Source organism: Dunckerocampus dactyliophorus, chromosome 10 (assembly GCF_027744805.1).
Source record: "Dunckerocampus dactyliophorus isolate RoL2022-P2 chromosome 10, RoL_Ddac_1.1, whole genome shotgun sequence".
NCBI classification, from domain to species: domain Eukaryota; kingdom Metazoa; phylum Chordata; class Actinopteri; order Syngnathiformes; family Syngnathidae; genus Dunckerocampus; species Dunckerocampus dactyliophorus.
This window is the reverse complement of record NC_072828.1, coordinates 12,709,555-12,732,029: the sequence shown is the minus strand read 5'-3', so window position 1 is coordinate 12,732,029 and position 22,475 is coordinate 12,709,555. Positions and strand designations below refer to the sequence as shown.

The 22,475-nt window shown below is 39.6% G+C and overlaps 2 protein-coding genes across 3 annotated transcripts; both read right to left on the bottom strand.

Annotated features, from left to right (window-relative positions):
• Window positions 1-238: 238 nt before the first annotated feature.
• Window positions 239-18,213, bottom strand: LOC129188806 (vitamin D3 hydroxylase-associated protein). 2 transcript variants are annotated; one of them, XM_054789823.1, is made up of 15 exons: window positions 17,685-18,210; window positions 16,696-16,809; window positions 14,604-14,744; window positions 11,248-11,381; window positions 10,934-11,140; window positions 10,809-10,849; window positions 10,611-10,735; window positions 9,295-9,420; window positions 9,117-9,211; window positions 7,603-7,702; window positions 6,012-6,055; window positions 5,875-5,914; window positions 3,859-3,967; window positions 3,636-3,781; window positions 239-1,742 (listed from the first exon to the last, which is right to left on the bottom strand). In XM_054789823.1, exons 1-15 carry the CDS (start codon window positions 17,904-17,906, stop codon window positions 1,620-1,622), a joined length of 1,767 nt encoding a protein of 588 aa, XP_054645798.1. In that variant the 5' UTR covers window positions 17,907-18,210; the 3' UTR covers window positions 239-1,619. The 2 variants fall into 2 exon arrangements, 1 of the variants encoding a protein (XP_054645798.1); XR_008572700.1 differs by lacking the exon at window positions 3,859-3,967 and having other exon boundaries at window positions 1,598-1,742; window positions 17,685-18,213.
• An 895-nt stretch (window positions 18,214-19,108) lies between these two features.
• On the bottom strand, window positions 19,109-22,099 carry LOC129188797 (cytochrome b-c1 complex subunit 6, mitochondrial). The gene is made up of 4 exons (XM_054789812.1): window positions 21,939-22,099; window positions 21,675-21,707; window positions 19,439-19,600; window positions 19,109-19,333 (listed from the first exon to the last, which is right to left on the bottom strand). Exons 1-4 carry the CDS (start codon window positions 21,981-21,983, stop codon window positions 19,301-19,303), a joined length of 273 nt encoding a protein of 90 aa, XP_054645787.1. The 5' UTR covers window positions 21,984-22,099; the 3' UTR covers window positions 19,109-19,300.
• Between the last annotated feature and the right edge of the window lie 376 nt (window positions 22,100-22,475).

The window sequence follows — 22,475 nt, the reverse complement described above, 5'->3', positions numbered from 1 at the left end:
GACATGCTCCATGGAGGCGCCATGTGTCATTAGGCTCCTTTATCGCTTTTCTTTTACCTGGGAGGGCGCCAGTACTACAATCACTCACTGCGTGGAAAGTGAGAGGAAATGATGTGGCACAGTGATGAAAAGGAGGAAGATTGTTTTGGGTGGGGGGTGCACCACACATGCAAAAACACACAAAAACAATTGGATTGCGCAGACTTTAGTGTGGTTTGACAAATCAGTCTGTGTACTTTATTGTTAATGGTCATTTTACACAAATCTACATGACAACAATTGCTTCAGTCAACCCTAATACCATAAATGCTCCAATTAACACCTCTACAATTAACTGGCAAGTCTCCCGTAGTTGCCAGGGCATGGTCTACAGAAGCAAGTAGCTGGCAGGGTCTCTAATTAAAACCACTGGCGTTATTGTGGCTGTGGGCAACCTCCTGAAGTGTTTTTTTTTGTGTAACTCCACAAGACGGCAGCTGCTGCGTTTGACGTATCATGAGTCGTCAGCACCCAGCAGCGCTAGCTACCTCTACATGCGCTTTAAAAGGTTGGTTGCGCAACTCAGGTGTTACACTTACCATACTGTTGTCAACAATTAACTCCATCTATTTTCTATACCGCTTGTCTTCATTAGGGTGGCGCCTATCCCAGTTGACGGGCAAGAGGCGGGGTATGCCAATCACAGGACACATATAGACAACCGTTCACACTCACATGCACACATATGGACAATTTAGTGTCTCCAATTAACCTAACATACCCGCAGAGGCACAAAGTGAACACGCAAACTCCAACTATGCAATATTACTGTTAATAAATCACCATGTGGTCAAAGAGAGCTACATTTTCCTTACCTACTTTTTCATGCGCTCCACATCATTATTAAAGTTAACTATATCTACTGATATATACTGTATGGAGTTTTCACATTTAGGAAATAAAAGCCTCCTCCAATTATCACTAGCGTCCAATAGATGCCCCCATCCTCTTTAATCTTGAATCTATAATTACAACATTTATGCTGTCTAATTTATTCCAATTAATGTGCATTTTAAGATAAAGCATACAGTGTCTCACTTAACATTAGTATGAAAAAACAATACATTGAAATATATCTTGTAATATAATCACATCAAATGCCCTAAATAAGCAGAATAATGAAAGAAATGTCACAGCTTGTCAGTAGATTGGTTAAAACAACAAAATAGCCATTGTCTTTTAGCCATCGTCTTACAGTAGTAGTGCAGAGGAGTAAACAAATGTTGCAAAAACCATGTTGCAAACATGTACCTTTTTCTACACATTAGGTGTTGATATTATGAGAGAGAAAGACATTGCAACTCTACAATAATAACCTTGGATTGAAATGCATGGCTTAAGTGTTAAAAGACACTGACAGAAGTATTGGGACACCAGGCCATATACCAAAATGGAGTTTAAAAAAACCCAACAAAACAATAAAAAACACTCTACTGGGAAGACCTTCTTCAAGATGTTGGAGTGTGTTTGTGTTGAAATTATGTCCATTTGTGAGGTACTAAGGATATGTTTCTGGTGCATTGGGGAGCTAAAATGGAGGCTTTTAAATGTGATTTGTGATTATGCTAACTACTCTTGCTTTACTTCCTGCTTTGTTTAACAAGCTCCTCCACCTCCTTCATGAAGCGCAGGCATAGCTCATCCTGCCACGGGAGGGCGACACACTGCACCGCCATGGGAAGACCCTGGCCCCCTGACACCGCCTGCACACAGGCACACAGGCACACACACAAAATGATCAGTGTGCTGTAGCCATCTGCTGGCTAATAGTGGAACTACAGCTAACATGCAGCTACTCCCTAATGGTCAATTTTCCAGATTAAAAATAATCTGATGACCGTTTCTCTGTCTTTTTGAGTACTTTTGAGTACTAGTGTCTGGTTTCAGCTCTATGGGTTTGTTTGTTTTGCTGTCTTACATTGAAATTATTGCTGTATTGTTTTCGATTTCAGTTATTTCAAATGTTCCTAAATGTAACCCACATTTTAGAGTGTTTTGCACTACAAATAATGTCTTATTATTATTATTATTATTGTTGTAACCAAAAGCCGATCCACATAAACGCAGGTGCACTCTTTAGTACTTTTACAACCCAATGAGTTTAACACATATAGGATAACAACTATTAACACAATGGTCTCTTGGTCTTTCAAACATGATTACACAAGTATATCACATGTTTTCACTTGCACATTACAAAATGCCCGAAAAGGAGTAGGAAGAAGCTGATCTTATTTAATGTTATTTAATCCTACACTTTCTCCATGTCTCAGCAATTACTGATAGTTTGTTCACTTCCCGTGTTTAACAAGGACAACAAATGAGTAAGAGTAGAGTTAACAGAAGAGGTTTGAAGAAATTTTTCATTCATAAAAGAGTAAATAAATATATAAATTTGTAAAAAGTGACAGAACTGTATAATGAATAAACAAGTTGTATAATGAATAAGCAGTTGTCACCAGCCTTTCTGAGCCCAAGATCCCTGGTCTCGGTCGTGAAGCTGCGCAAGATTCTCTATTTTTACCATTTTTGCAGTTTTTGTAAATGTTATTTTGTTTCTGCAGTGATGCAATGACAAATGAGCTTCGGGTGGTCCCTGAGCTGCACTTTGGCCACCCCTACTTTTGTGGATCTTCGGCTTGTTGGCTCAGTGTCGTGGGCGAGTCTATGCGTTACAATAGTCAGCCCTAGAGAGATGCAGCTCGAAGGGTTTTTTGGAGGTACACATCTATGGAGTTATAGTTGTGCCTTAATTTTGAGGTAGCAAAGGTAGATCGTGAGTCATATTAACGTACATCAACTACTGTTGTGTGCTCAGGCACATCGCTGCGATCTGTCACTCTTTCTCTTCGGCTTGTTGCTGAACGCTTGCTGTTGCGGGGCGAGGCGAGCCGATGTGGGTGTGCTGGTACCTCCGGCTGAGTTTTGGGGACTGGGCTCCTGGCTGGAGCTTGCGGGTTGCGTGCCTGGAGGGCGGCGAGGCGTACGGGCATGTTCAGTGGTCAAAGCCTTTTGGTCGCCCTCCGGGAGGGGAGGACACTGATGTAATAATACATTTTTTTTCAAATATTCTCGCGACTGGCAAAGTCGTAAAGATTGACTAGTAGCTCGCGATCGACGGGTTGGTGGCCCCCTGAAGTACAGGGTATGAGAAACAACACCTTAATTAAATAAGAATAAAGAATAAAGAAGTACAATGTGTACAACAAGAATGTATCAGGATTTAAAATAAAAGCAGTAATGCACTTCAATCACAAGAAAGGTTGAATAGTGCAGTGTGTCCATTTTTTTAAATAAAATTTCTATGAGAAAATATTGCCTCGCGATAGTAAGATTCTTTAGGGAAAAAAACATTACTTTGGTGTTGTAATGACTGTTTAGTGACGTTCATCTGGGTTTTAATGCCAAAGGAACCACAAGTAAGGAGCAACACTATGAGAACAACTATGAGAACAAATGAGTCGATAACCTAATAAAGAGAAAAAGTGGCCTCTAGGAGAGCATCAATCAGAAATAAAACTACTGTAAAGTACAGGCGTAATTATCGTAGTGAATGTTTTCCACTCCCAGTGTTAATGAAGTCCCTACTCACTTACCTGTCGGAAAAGCTTGTCCCAGTGGTCCTGAAACAAGCCTTTATAATGGCGCAGCTCCTCCTCATCCTCCGCTGTCACCGTAGAAACAGGAACAACGCCAGCAGGAAAGTTGAGCAGATTGTAGATAGCCGTGTAAAAAATAGGAACTACACAAAAACGAGAACAGCAAAAAAATGACTTCAATGTGCTTTGATGACAACATCGTAAATAAATCCAGACGTACAGTTAAGCCTGCTGCAGTACATGAAGTTGAAAGCGGGTCCAAATATCGGGCAGAGCAGTACATCTATGTTGCACTTTCTCCACTCTGCTATTGTGTCGTGAATGTACTCCTGGTGGAACACAACAAGACCACTCAGTGTCATTTGAAGTATCATGAGTGGTCAGCTTTATCTACCTCTGCTTGTTGTCAGTCAGTAGAACGCTACTCCGCTATTAGTGTGAAAGTCATGCTTGTTGCACTTTCTATATTGTTGCTTACAATGAACTCATCAGTGGTATGAATGCTGGCTGACTACTTTGATCCTTACCGCTGTTACGTCGGTTCTGTTGCTGCTGTGTTGTGCAATATACAGAGCCATGTCGAAAAATTTGAATATTGTGTAAAAGTTAATTTTCTTTCATAATATCATTCCAAAAAATAAACCTGCATATATCCAAGATTTATTACACATCACCTAAATTGTTTCAAGCCTTTTATTTTTTAAATCTTGATGTTTATAGCATTTAGCTCATGAAAACCAAAAATCCATGTGTCAAAAAATTTGAATATTTAATCAAAACAATTTAAAAAATGGGATTTATGATACAGAAATTTTAACCCACTGAAAATTATGTATTCAACATGTGGTTGCGGCTCCTTTTGCACGAATCACTGCTTTAATTCGGTCTGGCATGGAGGCAATCAGCCTGTGGCACTGTTGAGGTGTTACGGAGGCCCAGGATGCTTCGATAGGGGCCTTCAGCTCATCTCTGTTGTTGGGTCTGATGTTACTCATCTTCCTCTTCACAATACCCCACAGATTCTCTATGGGGTTCAGGTCAGGTGAATTTGCAGGCCAGTCCATTACAGTAATACCGTTGTCAGTAAACCAGTTCCAGCAGTTTTGGCACTGCGGGCAGGTGCCAGGTCATGTTGTAATATGAAGTCAGCATCTCCAAAAAGGTTTTCAGCAAATGGAAGCAAGAAGTGCTGAAAGATCTCCTGGTAGACAGCTGCATTGGCACTTTATAAAACAGAGTGGACCAACACTAGCAGATGACATGGCACCCTAACTCATCACAGACTGAGGAAACTTCACACTGGACTTTAGGCAGCATCTGTCTTGTGCCTCTCCAGTCTTCCTCCACACCCTAGGACATTGATTTCCAAATGAGAGACAACATTTGCTTTCGTCAGAGAACAGGACCTTGGACCACTGGCCAACTGTCCAATTCTTTTTATCCAAAGCCCAGGTCAAACATTTCTTTTCTGGTTTTGGGGTCAGGAGTGAGTTGACCCTTGGGATCCGGCTTCTGTAGCCCATTTGTAGGATCATCTCTCCTGCTTGTGCAGCGTTTCCTCCCACATTTTGACCTTCCAACAAGCTTTCCTCTTATGTGCTTTGAAACAGCACTTTGTGAACAGCCAACTCTTTCTGAAATGTCTTTTTGTTTCTTGCCCTCCTGATAGAGGATGTCAATTGTGGTCTTCTCCTTATCAGTCCGGTCAGAAGCCTTCCCCATGGTTGTGCTTTTGTGATCTGAACCAGACTGACAAGTTTTTATAGGCTCAAGGAACCTTAACAGGTGTTTTGAGTTGATTAGCCGATTTTTAAATTAGCAAACTCAGTACTTTGAGACTGACTAACTGAGTACTGTCAGAATATTGTACTATTATGACACATGGATTTTGGGGTTTCTTGAGCTGTATGCCATAAAAACCTAAATTAAGACAAAAAAAGATTTTGAATAGTTCTCTGCATGCACAATGAACCTAGAATATATGAAGGTTTCAAAATTTGAATATTACTGAAGAAAATATTCAAACAATAACAACATTCAAATTTTTTGACATGGCTCTGTGCTTGTTAATAAATGACCATGTGGTCAAAGAGAGCTATGCTTTCCTTTCCACTTTCTCATGCACTTCAAATCATTATTACATTTTTTTTAAACTAAGTAATTATATATAATGATTTTCAAAAACAATAGCCTCTCTCCATTATCGCCTGTGTCCAATTAACGCGGTTTGAAGTACCTCCACAGCTGTGTGCTGCTTCCACAGTTCGAGAACAGATCTATAAACAAAAGAAATTAAAGACATAAAACAAAGAAAAAAAATGTAGGGAATCACAAGCAACATATCATCTTTGAAGAACATAAACCTCTTCTCACCCGACTCCGGTGATGTTTCCCAGAAGAAATGAACCACGAGGAGACTGCGGGGGGATAAAACAGCTTGAAATAATACAATAAATATTGATCATATTATCAATAATTACTACATTATATATTATGGATATACAATATATATAATTTTATTAAAAAAATTACAATACAAAACATTTGGTAATATACTGTAATAAATAGAAGCGTTACAGTACATTTCTTCTGAATAGCAATAACATTTTAATTAAAACGATACAGTGACACATTCTAACAATGCTAATAAAATTTTAAATCATTTTTTGAGTACCTCCAAAACTGCTATACAAATGGAATGTATTATTATCATTAGGGCTGTCAAATGATTAAAATTATTAATCAAATTAATCACAGTTTTCAAATTAATTAATCATGATTAATCACCTTTTGCCACTGTGTGTGAAATATGCCTATTTTTGCTGTATTTTATGAACAGAAAGATAAATGACTGGACACAATTATATATATTTGTACGTATGAACAACTCCAAATTAACTGAAAATTTTAATCAAACTAAAAGATTCCGTAGATGTCTGAAAATGTATTTGCCTAACGCTGTTCTCTTTAAGCAGTAAAACATTTGAATCACACTTTAACCACTATGAGCCATGACGGGTTGCATTCAAAGACACCATGTAACTTGAGATAAATTAACATGGTTGTAGTGTAGATGTATTTTCTGGGATTTCCGAACATACTTAAATGCAGCAAATTTTACTTCTGCAGTAAGACTTACAAAAGTGAGAGATAAGAATATCCATTTATTGTTTTTCTTTGTCTTTCTGTTTATTTAGAACAGACATTTTCTGAGTGTCAGTGAATGCACCTCGCTGTCATCCATTTGTAATTGTATTTGTACTTTATTTAACCCACAGCGGGGAAATTCACTTGTTACAGCAGCAAGCAAGATACGCAAGTAAAGAATACAGTGTAAAGAATATATATTGACTACAACATGGTTCAGGTGGTGCAGGTCTCATCTAGTGACAATGAGGAAGTGTCGTTCCCAGGACGAGCTGACTAGAGACGTGTTTGTGCATATGGTGTTGAAATGACACGGGTGTTGATGTGTTCAGACCACGATAAAGTTATTCAAGAGTGGCAAACTGTGTGACTCTGTGGGGACGCTATAGTGGCATTGTCTGCCGTCATAACAGAGAGATGTGGCTTGATACAGTGCGCATGTGTTAATGACACTGAACATTTTCATGTAATTAATGACATTAATTAGTTACTGCCGTTAACGTGCTATTTTGGACAGCCCTAATTACTATAATTACTATGAATATTATTATAAAAAGACCACTTGGCTGAAACACTCAGATTCAGCAGCCTGCTCCCCCTGGCCACGCCTGTTCTGTTGCGATCTGCCAGGGGTCAACTCTCAGTATGATACTGTAAACCACTGCAAACTACAACCACAATAATAAACTTCAGGTAACCAATCAAAACTAAACATGATTATCTTTGCAAAGGCATCATTTGTCTTGTACAGCATCTCATCAGACTATGCAGGCTATGCAGGGATGCTACCACCAAATAAGACGACGACTCCACTGACCAGAGGTTTCAACAGGATGGAGAGGATCTTCTTTAGCCAGATAGGCAAATAGAAAGGCTTCATTTGTAATTTCAAGGTGGGGTCAAGAGGCCCACCCTTCCTAAAAGGAGAGAAAAAGGTTGATAGAACTCCAGTATAATTAAAGGGCTCGCAACGTGTTTTACTGTAATATGCAGCTGCTAGTTGCGCAGGTTTTGTGTCTACATTATTACATTTTTATTCCTTTCCCTGCCAACAAATCGGTACTGTTCATCATTTAAAAGCCCAACACACATGTAGAGTGCAGTCCTATAAGGTCTTTTTATAAGCTTAACCTGTCAGCATTTTAAAAACAGTACTATTGGGCTAATATACCTTTTCACTTTTTTATGCTCTCAAAACCATTATTAAATTTACAAAATTAACTAGTTATATATAGTATACAGTGTTCCCTCATTTATCTTGGGGGATAGGTTCCCAAAATAGTCTGCAATAGGTGAAATCCGCCAAGTAGCCAACTTTATTATTATTTTTATGAATTATTATGCATGTTTTGAGGTTGTAAAAAACCCTCACCATACACTTTATACACTTTTCTCAGACAAGCATGAACATTTTCTCACATTTCTCTCGTTTAAAAAAAAAGTTCAAACATTCGTTTGAATTTTAATGATCAACCCATGAGGTTGGACACAAGAAATTATCAAGTGACTCACGCATATTTCACTCCTCTGACTGTGCCTCTCCGTCCTGGTGCCGCTCCCCTGAAGCGTTTTTGTATCCTTGTTAAAACATATTGTTGCTATAGTCCTATTTTCCTCATCCTCTTCCTCCTGGAACCGAAGATTTTTTTATTCTGTAATGGCGCCCTACAGCCGCGTAACTTCTACAATCCTTTTTGTGTGACGGTTGGCTTCATCTGTCTTTTTGGTGCAGAACGTTTCATCAACACTGTGGCTTTTGTCGGGGAGAAACTTGCAAACATACAAAGACTGCAAGCTGTTTGCTAGCGATGACACAACACAAGACATGGCAGGGCGGCCGGAAGGAGATCGATTGACAATGGTCTACAGCCAATCAGGACGCAGAAGACAATGGCCGGTACAGACAGAAGAGAGAGGGAAGATAAAGAGACGCCACCTAGTGCTAAAGGACAGAACTACAACACTCAACTTCCCACAATGCAATTCTTCTTAAAGGGCCATGCTCGGCCTGTAACAGTGTTCATACGCTGTAACCCCCCCCCCAAAAACCCTCTAAACTCGCACAAAAAAAAAATCTCAGAAACAGAGAGTCTGTGAAAGGTGAACCGCGATGGAGCGAGGGAACACTGTAATGAATTTTCACATTTCAGAAATAACAGCCTCCATATACACATACATACTGTAAATATGTGTGTGTGTGTGTGTGTGTATGTATATACTGAATGTATATATTTAAAATGGGACAATGCATATTCATTCATATTCACATTGATTCACAGAGCATTTACAGTACATTGTCAAAAACGATGTAAAAACACAAACACAACTCACAGTTTTTGCAGCAGGTTGGTGGCTCCATCTGCAAAGATGCCCTTTGAGATGAGCTCATAGGCATACTTCAACTTCAAAGGAGTGTATGGCACTAGCTACATATAGGAGTAAAACACATTTCACATAACATTTGCTTTTAAAAAGAACAAGTGTGCTTGTTTGTCAGTGTGGTCCTTACAGTGTGTCCCGCCTGCTCAAGCAGAGCTTTGACTTCCCTCATGCTTCGGATCATGCTTGGCGTCGGCTGCGTGATTCCGTCACTTTCCATGTAGCCGATCCTCAGAGGTTTGGAGCTCTTATACATCTGATAAACACACATATTTTACTTTATAAATTATGAGCCTAAGCTGCACAGTGACATAGTGGTTAGCATGTTGGCCACAAAGTCAGGAGATCTCGAAGATCTGGGTTTGAATCTCTGTTGGGCATCTCTGTGTGGAGTTTGCATGTTCTCCCCGTGTGTGCGTGGGTTTTCTCCGGGTACTCCGGCTTCCTCCCACATTCCAAAAATATATGTTAGGTTAATTGGCCACTCTAAACGGTCAATAGGTATGAATGTGAGCGTGAATAAGTCTTGTCTGTTGTTATCTACTTGTTACGTTGCTGTGTGATTTTTTTTGGCTCTTTCTTAAGACACCGTGAGTAAGAATATGTGGAATGGTAACCCCCCGCGATTTCTATGGAGCTGGTAAATTCATTTTGAGCTTTGTTGTTACTCTGCTTGCTAAATAAGGAGTTACTTATTGCTCACAGGTTTGATCGAAAAATGCGGGGTAGAAGATTGACAGATAAGGTGGCTTGGGCATCTGGTCAGGATGCCTCCCAGGGGACGTGTTCACATCCGACCAGTAGTAGGTCGCAGGTAATACCCTGGATACGTTGGAGAGAATACGCCTCTCATCTGGCCCGGGAACGCTTCGGGATCCACTGGACGAAGTAGCCGGGAAGATGGAAGTCTGGATTTCCCTGCTTAGGTTGCTGCCCCTGCAACCCTACCTCGGATAAACGTAATAAACTGCTCAAGTTCTGCCTTTATTTCAGACATTCTCTCTCTCTCTCTCTTTCATAGTTAGGATATAATTTTTTCTATTACAACCTCATATAATGATTTGGAGTGCGTGAGAAAGTGAAAAGGAAAACGTGGCTCTCCCTGACCACATGGTCATTTATTAGCAAGTTGTCGTCTTGGTCTTAGTCGACCACAACGGACAAACATGATGATACTGCACAACACAGCAGCAACAGAGCCAATGTAAAAGCAATAAGGCGCAAACTGCTCAGCCAGCATTAATACCGCTGGTGCAATGTAAACAACAGTACATACAGTTTAGTTTCATGCTGGATGCTGACCACTCATGATACTTCAAATGCAACTAACTGCCATCTTGTGGATTTAATAATAATTAAATAAACAAAGCTTGCCAATGCATTTTATCAAATAGCACAAAACCACATCTCTCACATGAATAATGAATGATGTAGGCCAGGACATACCTGCACATTAAAGTAGACAGGTGGAACAGTGGGGTCCAGGGCAAACATGTGGTCATTGAGCAGTGCCTGCATACACAGTGCCAGGCTGTCCACATCCTTGGCCATGGGCCCGGGTGTACTCAGCACTAAATTCAAAAAGAAACAGTGACACAGTTGTCGTTTTTAGTTTGCCAGTTATGCCGGAATGTCGATGCTCACCTGACTTTTGCCCACGGCAAACAGTGGTCATACCACGCGAGCTAAGCACAAAGACAACATTTTATTGCAGGAAAACAAAAGTATTTGGAGAGCACACTCAGAGGCGAATAAATAGCGATGATGACCTTAGCCGACCCGCTGTTGGCTTCAAGGCACAGAACCCACAGAATGCAGCAGGGACTCGGATGCTTCCCCCGATGTCACTGCCTATGCCAAGCATGGAGCCACCTCCACCGATGAGAGCCCCCTCCCCACCGGATGAACCCCCACTGGTCTTCTTAAGGTTGTGGGGGTTCACAGTCTGTCCATAGATGACGTTGCTGCAATCGTAACTGGAGCGTACAAGGGAGGGCACAGATATAAGAGAGAAGCCATGACAAGAAGACATGACAAGCTGTGGTTAAAGACTTCATAACATGGTAGTGGCCATAAAGTTGACCTTAACAGGCCTTGGGGGACATTTGTTTTCACGAAGGGAATAGCGCCTTGTCGCTTCAGCACTTCCACAATCACAGAGTTCCTCTCGGCTGGATGGTCCACGTTGATGAGCAGACCACAGCTGGAGTCATAGTTCTGTTGTAGCAGGACGACATGCAGAAATAAATGTCTACAACAGTATTTCATAGTATATATACAGTACAGTACATACTTTTATTCTTAAAACCCTTCTATCGCAGATGCTGTCTGATGGTTATTGGACTGCACTCAGCACCAGTAACAACCTACAGGATCGTCCCGTGTCTTGACGGACAGCCAATTGGATCCTCTGGTTCACAGCCGGTGAAATTTTACCACTTTACTTTTTTGTTCCATAACCGTCAGGATCTTTTAAGACGTTTAAAAAGACTATCCTACTGTATCCAACCTCAGCAGCAATGGCGCGCTGCGAGAGGCCTTAAATCTCAGCAATCTGACCACGTACAAAGAAAGATAGCTTTTTTTGCCTTTGCCATCAAAATATTGCAACAGTGTGAATACCTGACATAAAATGACATTTAATCCACATTTTTGCCAAGCCTTTTAAAGGCTGTCACCTTTAAAAGTTTTTTAAAACTTTAAAAGTTTTGCCTTAAACTATGAACAACCTATTCACTTTAATGGTTGTTTGTAACAAATTGCTTATTCAAAACATTTTTTGTCTCACTCCCATTTCTTCTTTTTACATGTTGAAGCTCTACTTAGAACTGCCTTATCCGTTACAGTAAATGTAAATTCTTGCCATTTTTCAACCTAAACAGTCCAGTTGGTTTGGTTTGGTTTAATTTGATTTGAACATGCATGCAGGTTACGATGGAATACATCTCATGAATCATTTCACAGTTCCACATGTCCAAAAGGAGTAGGAAGAAGCAAATCTTATTTAATCCTACCCCCATCCGTTCCACATCTTGTGCAGTACATATTATTGACTTCCTGCTTTCCATGTAATATTATTCCATATAACAATCGCTGTAATAATAGATAACTAATAAAAAATAAAAACAAGCATGACAGAACAATAAATATAATAATCAAGACTCTTCTGCCTTATATTTAGCAAACATCAACTGCTTGTATTGTTTTTTTAATTCGCTCGTCCTGGTACATTGTTTGAGTACCTTGCTCAATCCGTTGCATAATTTAATCCCGCATACTGAAAGGCTGTGGGTTTTCAGCGTTGTTCTTGCATATAAATGTTTTAAGTATAATTTTGCTCTAAGATGAAATTTCTCCTCTTTTAAAGAAATACTGTATGAGGTTTTTGGGTAACAAGTTATTGTCAACTTTATGCCTTATTTTAGCAATTTAAAAATGTATTAAATCAGCAAATTTTAATATCTGTGATTTTAAAAATAAAGGGTCTGTATGTTCTCTATAAGCGGCATTATGAATTATCCTCACCCATCTTTTTTGCAGTACATTGAGTAAGTGACGATTGACAATATTCACTCGCAGATGTGTATTCTCCTAACTTTACAAATTGCTTCCTGTTTGCGAGGTAGCTCTTAACCAAATTCAAAATGAATCCTCTAATTCCGTACCTTTCTAACTTTGCTGTTAAAATATTGTGACTAATTCTATTGAAGGCTTTTGTAAGATCCATGAATACTGCAACTGCACACTTTCTGTGGTCTATAGCATTAATAATATCCTCCGTGATTTCAATCAGCGCCATAGAAGTTGAAATGTTAGCTCTGTATTCCTATTGACTACCAGCTACTAATTCATTGTTATTAATAAATTTGTCCAACCTGTTATTAAATAGCTTCTCGATAATTTTATAAAAATGGGGTAATAAGGAAACTGGTCAGTAATTTGTAAATTGATGTTTATCTCCATTTCTGAAAATTGGAACCACTTTAGCTATTTTTATTTTGTTAGGAAATGTTCCAGTCTGAAATGATGAGTTACTAATATATAGTTGCGATCAGTTGAATGCCCTGAGAATACTATGTCCTGGACGAATGACAATATTCACAGGCATACTTTCAACTGGTCTTAAAATTTTGATCAGGAATGTAGTGTTCCCTCGTTTTTATCATTGGGGATAGGTTCCCAAAATAGCCCACAATAAGTGAAATCCGCAAAGTTACCAACTTCTTTCTTTTTTTTTTTACAATTATTCTACAAGTATATGTTTTAAAGCTGTAAAATGCCTCACCATGCACTTGCACAGCGACCACATTACTGCAGACGCTGCGCCAAACTGCCTATCGACCTCACACTCCAACCTTCCCTCACTTGTGAACAAGACCCCGAGATACTTGAACTCCTCCACCTGGGGCAGGAACTCATTCCCAACCCGGAGGGAGCAATCCACCCTTTTCCGACTAAGAACCATGGCCTCAAATTTGGAGGTGCTGAGTCTCATCCCAGAAGCTTCACACTCAGATGCAAACCGTCCCAGTAAACGCTGAAGGTCACAGCCCGTTGAGGCCATAAGGACCACATCGTCTGCTAATAGCAGGCACGAGATCCTAGGCCGCCAAACTGGACCCCTCGACGCCTTGGTTGAGTCTAGAAATTCTGTCCATGAAAATTATTAACAAAATCGGTGACAAAGGGCAGCCTTGACGGAGGCCAACGTACACCGGAAACAGGCTTGACTTACTGCTGGCAATGCGAACCAGGCTCCTGCTCCGGTTGTACAAGGACTGAATGGCACGTAGTAGCACGCCACCAATCCTATACTCCTGGTGCACCCCCCACAGGACACGGCGAGGGACACGGTCGAGTGCCTTTTCCAAGTCCACAAAATACAAGTAACGTTCAAAATATAAAACTTTGTTATGCATTTTAAGCCATCCACCCATTTTCTACTGCAATGCGGGTGGCCAGAGCTAATGCCAGCTGTCCTTCCGATATTTTCTGGGTCAGACACCGGGTCATTGAGAGGTGAAGAAGCAAACTTTAACCTTTAATGAAATAGTAAGCTAGCTAAGTCTACAGAGCAAGCCCTTTTGACCAATAAAAAGGCAACAAAAAGAAAGATAAGGAGAATGGTGCAAAACCATTCAGCACCAGAAGTCGCATTAATGGTAAGAAGTATTTCATTTATTATTAGTGAGCTTCAGTACAACAAAGTTATTAAAAACAATGAATGCAGAGACTTACAGTATTTTCTAAAATTGTTGGTCTTGCTTAAAACTGCACACATTTAGTTGTATTAAATGTTAAAAAATATTATGTGGCTCTCACAGAAATACATTTAAAAATATGTGGCTCTCATGGCTCTCTTGGCCAAAAGGGTTCCTGACCCGATACAGTATAATGTTACCATCTTTGGCAGTGGTGAGGGCAATCTTTCGAGGTTACCTTGTATGCAATGTTTTCCTTGATGCTAACTGGAACGCCGTACAGGAGACCACGCTCATTGTGGTCTAGATCTTTCAGCTGGTCAATGCTCTCCAGCAGAAATGCGGTGCAGCAGTTCAGCTTTTTGTCTACCCTGAGAGACTGCGAAAAAGATGAAAGTACTTGTAATAGTTTTCATGCCTGGATAATGACTTACAGTGTGTCGCAAAAGTGAGTACACCCCTCACAATATTTTATTATATTTTTTTCATTGGACAACACTAAAGAAATGACACTTTGATACTATATAAAGTAGTCAGTGTACAGCTTTGATAACAATGTACATTTACTGTCCCCTCAAAATAACAACACATAGCCATTAATGTCCAAACCGCTGGCAACAAAACTGAGTACACCCCTCATGAGTGTGACTATTTAGTGTGGATAGATACTGTACCATTATTTTCCAACACTGCCTTAAATTTCTTTGGCATGACTCTCACTAGAACATCACAGGTTTCTTTTGGAATCCTCTTTCAGGCCTCAATGAAAACATCACAGAGCTGGTGGATGTTAGAGACCTTTCATCCCTCCACATTCCATTTGAGGATGCCCCACAGACGCTCAATAAGGTTTAGGTCCATGACCTTTACCCCCAGCTTCTCAAGGAAGGAAGTTTATCTTGGATGTGTGTTTGAGGTCCTTATCATGCTGGAATACTGCCATGCAGTTCAGTTTCCAAAGGGATCATGCAGCACTTCAGTATGTTACATTACATGTTTCCTTCAATTACCTGTGCTCCCCAATACCACTATCACTCTTCATCTGTTTGCTGCCACACACGCTTGACTCCATCTAAACTAAATTTGTCCCATCCGACCACAGCACATGGTTCCAGTAATCCATGTCCTTAGTCTGATTGTCTTTAGCAAAATGTTTGCGGGCTTTCTTATGCAGCATCTTTAGAAGAGGCTTCCTTGTGAGATGACAACCATGCAGACCAATCTGATGCAGTGTGTGGAAAATGGCCTGAGCATTGACTAGCTGACCACCATCCACCCATTCAACCTCTGCAGCAATGCTGGCAGCACTCGTACGTCTATTTTACAAACATAACCATGGGCCATGGCAAGGCCTGTTCTAAGTGGAAGATGTCCTGTTAAAGCGCTGTATTGGCAATCCTCTTATAGCCAAGAAAAACCTTTATGTAGAGCAACAATGACTTTTTTTCACATCCTCAGAGAGTTCAATGTCGCCTGTGCATTCTTGTGAATGTGACGAAGACGCTCGCATGTACTTCCGCGACGGAGCACCGCTGCCATTTGTTTACGTATGTGTTCCACAGTGGAAGAAGATGCGAGTGTCTTCATCACATCACAGGAATACAATGGGAGACAAATATAACGCCAGGAGTTTTGGGAGGTCTGCTTTTTTTGAGAAGGCATTTTTGTGACGTATGTATGCAAATTTATAATTCTTTTGAATGCATATTGTTTTGAGAAGCCAAACTCTTTACTTAAATGTCCCCAGCAACTAAGCGGAACTGCATTCTTCTTCACCTAAATCCAACCAGAACTGGACTTAGGAGACCAGATGGGGCTAAGTCACTGTTAATGGACTACACTGCTGATGGGGATGTCATACAACTTCATGTCAAAATCCGAACTATCCCTTTAAGGCCTTGTAACATGAGTCAGAGGACCCTAGGGAGAAAAAATGGCTAAGTGGGCCCAAGTTGTGCAGTTTAAAATTGGGGTGTACTCACTTTTGTTGCCAGCGGTTTAGACATTAATGGTGGTGCGTTAATTTGCTTTGAGAGCACAACAAATTTACACTGTTATCCAAGCTGTACACTGACTACTTTACATAGTATGAAAGAGTTGCCATGAAAAGATATAATAAAATAATTGCAGAAATATGAGGGGTGTACTCAATTTTGTGACATGCTGTATAAAGCACTTCAATTGTCCAAAAGATGAACCTTGAGCTCCAATGTCAAGTATTGCAATAAATTTGAGAACACCACCACTGTAAAGCCTCACACACACCTTAACAATCTTTAAGAGACATTATTCAAAGATTGGTTTTCCCTGCACTGTTTGATCTTGCGCACCTTTTCTATGTAGGAGTACAAGACATCTTCAGGTGCCAGCAGGCCGCCCTGAAGTTTATTTGTCAGCTCAGCCAGAGAAAGTGACAAAATGAGAGAGGAGTCCATCTTGGGATGCTGCAAGAGGAATCACAAACACAATTAGATCTTTGGAAATAAGTATCATCAAGTAGTATCATCTCTAATATCTAGACTTTGGTCTTCTTGTCAGAATCTACATTGTGCCAGCTTCAGTGGTTGTATTGTTTAATGTTTTATGAAGTGGTCTACACTTTAATGTACCTCTGGAATTATTTTTCAAATGTCATGTGTTGACATGTTTTATTTCTTTTGTACAGTATGTTTTGTGAAGTTCCTAAAGGTTTTCCTATAATTACAAACAACCAGTTTGAGATTTATACAGTATCTCCTTGAACTTTTTGCACTACAGCAGGGGTTGGCAACCTTTAACATCCAAGGAGCCATTTTGCCTCCTCTTCCAGTGAAAAAAATAGTCTGGAGCTACAAAACATTGGACAGTGAGACTTACTGCATACACTAGCCTACTTCCCCCCCCCCTTGCTCATCCAGCTCGGCAGTGAGTGAGTCGGATATTTGACATCATTTTCGAAAATGCACATTTACCCTATATGGTGTTTAAAAAAATAATCACAGCGCTTTGCAAAGGGAGATGCAACAAGGAGGTTGAAGAGCCGCATGCTGCTCTGGAACCGCAGGTTGCCGCCCCTGCACTACAGGAGAGAACCCCCTCCTGCTTTTCAAAAAGTAACTGAGTAAATGAGCTACCTTTTACTTTTACTTAAGTATATTTTTACACCAGTAATCGTACTTTTCTTAAGTAACATTTCACATCAATGCAAATTCTCAGTACTATTTCCACCTCTGAATGTCAGCCTTCAGAATCAGTAATTTGGGTCCAAAAAAGAAACTAGTTTATACGGTACATGTTTTACGGAAATCTAATCCAAAACAACAAAAGAGTCAACTCTCACCGACTGCTTGTAATGAAGTACAGCCTGTTCAGCTCGCAGAACACTGTCCTCTCTCAGCATCCTGGCCTTCTGGATCTTGCTCTCAGCGGTTCGACGGCCGTCAACTGCCCGGGCCAGCCACACCAGAACCCCGGCAAGACAAGCGGAACCGGTGAGAACAGCCACTGACCCGCAGCAAATGTCCACCTCCAGTCCTTGGAGGAAGAGTTTGACCGTCTCCATACTTGCCCTTGTAGGTCTTGTTCTTCTTCTTATTCTTCCTGGTTGTCAAAGTTAACTTTATAGTCAGCAAAGATGTGTATATGTGTGGTTACGAGGTTGTTTGAGTGATTACTTATTAACTCTTTACAGCTCGACAGTCTCCTTGGCAAGACGACCGGCGCATGCGCATTGTGCTCCACTAGCCAATTCAACAGTACCCTAACTAGCCTCCTAGAGGGCGCCTTTGTTGCCCTTCTCCTAGAGTCCCTTCATAGACTCTACCTTCTACAAGAATAGGCTAAAATGTAGGGAGGCAAAAACTGTATTACATTTTCCTGTCCTGTCAACTGCATTTTGTTAGATACATTTTTGTGTTTCTTCAACATTAACTTTCTGTGGTTGTGTTCTACAATTAAATTACGAAAACGTGTTGATTTGTATTATTGTCCATGTTATAGTAACAGTTTTTGCATTACAAGCACTTGTGTTAAAAAAAAAGTTGCTTTTGTCATTTAAATTTTGTTCACTTCCTGTGTCAAGAACAGATGAGACGGTGTTGGAGTAACTATCCATATGGCATAAGAAAACAGGAGTTAAAAATGACAGTATAGTGTTAAGGAAAAGAAAGAAATAAAATTTTAAAATAAGGATAAAAATAAAAGTACACTACTATTTTAAAGTAAAATGAATATGAGTAAAATTAATATTGATATCATGTACAGTGTACCAATTTCATTAATTTATCATTATTTAATCATGTACTGTTTAGTCCTACATCTATACAATCAGTTTTTAGTTCTATTTAATCTATTTTTATTTTCTAGTTATATTTACTTTTCTTTCTTTCATCATTACACATTTAGTCTTTTCTTCCGCTATTAGAAAATGGTTGGACATGCTAAACAGGAATTGAGCAGCCGATCGGTAACTACTGAGACAATAGAAAAGTGGTAGGATTACATAAATGAACTCTTCTTCTTCCTACTCCTTTTCTGATATGTTAAATTGTGCAAGTGTAATCATGTGATATGCTTCAATCTATCTTATTAACCATGTTGGAAACAAAAAAATTAAAACAAGCATTACCAAGATAATGCCTTTAACTTTGTCTACACCATTTATTCTCAGAGTACCGCTTGTGGTCCTCAGGAATAACAGAGATTTAAAAAGAAATAATTATATTAAGAGACATAGTGGTCTTAAAACATTAGGACACACAACAATGACACAAATTATTTCAACTGTTTCAAATCATAGCCATTCGTTGAACACAGACGCAATGCAGGATGTCTTAAGTTATCCACTTTAATTAAATATTGACTCCTTTTGATGTTCACACCCGCCACTTCACATGTTCATACAATTCAAATAACAGATTTACATATAGATGTATTCAGAACCATAGAGGGGGTGGTTCATTTCACTGAATGGAAAAGCTTGTGTGCCACCTAGAAACAGCAAAAACATCAGATTAGACATACTTCACGCATATAGAAATGTATACATGCATTAAATAAAATGGACTTTGGGCTACTGAGACGTTTATGACTTACACAGTGGTCCCTAGCATGGAGAAAGTCAAAAAGCTCCTCGGTGCAATCCTCCTCCGTGGCGGAGCGAGAGTTGACTCGGGTCTCGCACTGCTCCAGGCGTGCCTGAGTGTGCACACAGTGTTCTGTCTCGGCACATTTCTGTCGCATTGTCTCAAGGGGGTCCTGAAAATAAGATTACACTGCATTGACTATAAATGAAAAAAACTATAACGGGATGGGCATTATGGCCTGAAATCCATATAGGAGTATTAATATATATCATCATATTTTGGCATACATATATTATAATAAAACTATTTCAGAACAGGTTACATAGGCCTAACGAAAGCCAAAGAAACGTAGTATGCAGTTTAGAGAACATTTATAGTGTAAAATTGCTATTACACAACACACTGTTGCAGATCTACTTAAATTAGGGCTGTCAAAGTTAACGCGTTAATAACGTTAATATAGTTTGAGGAAACGCGGCGATGTGACAGCTGATGTGAAGCCAGAAGCGGGAATAAATTTTGAGCAGAAACGGGCAAAGAAAAGGGTGTTTTTAGCTTCACAGCCGTGGCAGATGATGCCTCTCTTGACAAGACCAAAGTTATGTGTGTCGCTGTGAGTCGAGTTGTCACGAAGTACGTCGCCGGGAAGAAGAGCAAAGTTACTGGTGCATTGCAGGTATTTTTTTTATTGTCTTAATACAGTGGTTCCGTGGCATACGAGTGTCCCAACTAACGAGTGTTTTTTTTTTTTTTTTTTAAAGATGTGAACCATCTCTTGGCTGATTTTCGCTTTGAACTACAAGCTAAAACTTGGGCTAGGAGCTACTAGTTACAGGTAGGCATAGGCGAGGACAGCTATAAAGGGGCTTGTGTCAGTGACAAATCTAAATAGCATTAGCTCTCGCTAGTGTTACTAGCCAGCTGGTCACTGGAAAATATCAACACACACGTGACATACGTACATTGTAGCGATCTGATTTATCTTCTTTATTATGTATTGTGCAAAATTTTGACAGTAACAACATCAAATTAAAAGCACTAAATGAATCCAGAGCCACCATCCACCAGTACGAGGACTTTTTTTTTGCAGAGAGGTGCACTAACATCGATGTACATTAGCACTCAATAAGGCCATCAAATCTTACCGTTATGCATTCCCACATAGTATCAGCATTTTGGACCAAATATGAGGTGAAATAAAAAGCAGAAAAATACAGTAAGGTAGTCTTATCTGAGCATCGTGGGAGACAGAGCAGTGCAAAGTTAAATGGTGTGTTCAAGGACCACTCGCATTAAACGTGCAAAATTGTGTGATTTAAAAATAGCTTTGAAGCTGTACCATCTGAAAAGGTACCAAGTCTTTTCACAGGTAAATGGTCCTGGTAATTTCAATCCATCGCGGACAAAATCTCTATAGTCGGCCAATTTGTAATAATTTCTATTACATACCGTTTCTATCACCCATTTTTACTAACCAAATATAACACAGTATTTATGTTCCTTCGAAATCAGCCTGGTCATCTTATAGTTGGTGAGAAAGCAGGGCAAGGAGAGCACGCTTTTAATGCATTTTCTCCTACATATTTGACATTTTTTCATTTTCTTTGCTGCCATTTTAACTCTAGTTTGTCCGTGTCTTTGGTCCATGTAGCTGTAAAGGTACTGCAATGGTACTCCTTTAAAGTATATTCTACAAGTTGTTTGTAAAAATTAAGTTGATAAAAATAGCAGAATAAAAAAAACCCTTACAACAAAACTTTATTTTGTACGTAATATTGTCCTAATAGGTCACAAGCTGCCCTATAATGTTTTATGCATGTTTCACTGCAAATAACCTTTGGTCAAATGATAATCTTGATTTTTTAATTTCTGGTCCAGGCCAGAGCAAACGATCTTGACAAACAACGGAGGAGTTATGATGCTAATTATTACAATGGTGATCAATCAAGCATGGTCATTAAATAACCGTTGAGCAGGAAAGACATGATTTGTACATTATGAATTAAATATGATACAAATAATATTGAAAACATCATTTAAAAAACAAAAACACTCCTTGGGGTCTATAAAAAGAGGTGTCTTCCATGTTCGATTATGTCTTCTATTCGGTTTGATTGCTGCCTTTTGATTTTGCACATGGCATGCCTATGATGTATACAGAATATAGAAAAGTGGCTTTACAATTCCAAATGTGCCCATCAGTTAATTCCAGTAGCTATAATTTGAATTTCCATCCCAATACATACCACCATTTCTTCTTCCTCCTCTTCTTCTTCTTCCTGAAAACAAATCACCACTAATTACTTTATAACAAATAACTTTACAATGACAAAGCAACCTTACTGTACACACTGTATTCCGCTATTAGTATGAACATGATCGATGATAGTGAAACTAACACGTCTACCTAGCTTAGCTGTACTCAGCTAGCTGCATGCTAACATTAGCAAACACTTCCAAGGTGATATGTTCATCCTCCCCGCTATTCTAAAAAATAGGCATGTACTTACATCCTCAGGTTCCCCGTTCGTGATCATTTTTTCTTCGTAAACCATATTTCAGCTGTCCTTGACCTTAAATACCGATAAGCGAAATGGTGACAGTTTGGAGGACACACTGCAGGTCACTGTGTAATTCAAAGCAGATTCAGAGCTAGCGAGAGGGCAGCTTCCGGTCTTTCAAAAGAAATAACAACATGCCTAATCGTGACATTTAACTAGCTGGTGGGTTTGAAACATATTAGTTCGCGTTCTTGTTCAATTACTCGTAGTGCATATTACAAACGATATTTTAAAATCACATTTCTGACGTGAGCTATTGTATTGACAAACTTCAGCGGCATTTTAATTTGTTAAACCGAATGGATTGCGTCAATTACTGCTCCTTACTACAACAGTGTGGTTGGAGTAGGTACTACACAAATAAAAACACCGGGAGGACGACTTCTTTAACCGCCAACACTTGGGGTAATATGGGGTAATAATAACAAAAAATGATAAACACCATATCAAGTTGACTTCATGAAGTGGTGTATAGAATATTGCTGT

Coding starts and splice junctions, on each gene's coding strand:
- LOC129188806 (XM_054789823.1), bottom strand. CDS start 17,906: ATGGAGACGGTCAAACTCTTCCTCCAAGGACTGGAGGTGGACATTTGC. Junction 7,703..9,116: donor ACCAACCTGCTGCAAAAACT/GTGAGTTGTGTT, acceptor CTCTCCTTTTAG/GAAGGGTGGGCCTCTTGACC. Junction 1,743..3,635: donor GGGACAAGCTTTTCCGACAG/GTAAGTGAGTAG, acceptor GCCTGTGTGCAG/GCGGTGTCAGGGGGCCAGGG.
- LOC129188797 (XM_054789812.1), bottom strand. CDS start 21,983: ATGGTTTACGAAGAAAAAATGATCACGAACGGGGAACCTGAGGAT. Junction 21,708..21,938: donor CGAACGGGGAACCTGAGGAT/GTAAGTACATGC, acceptor ATTTGTTTTCAG/GAAGAAGAAGAAGAGGAGGA. Junction 19,334..19,438: donor TCCATGCTAGGGACCACTGT/GTAAGTCATAAA, acceptor TGCTGTTTCTAG/GTGGCACACAAGCTTTTCCA.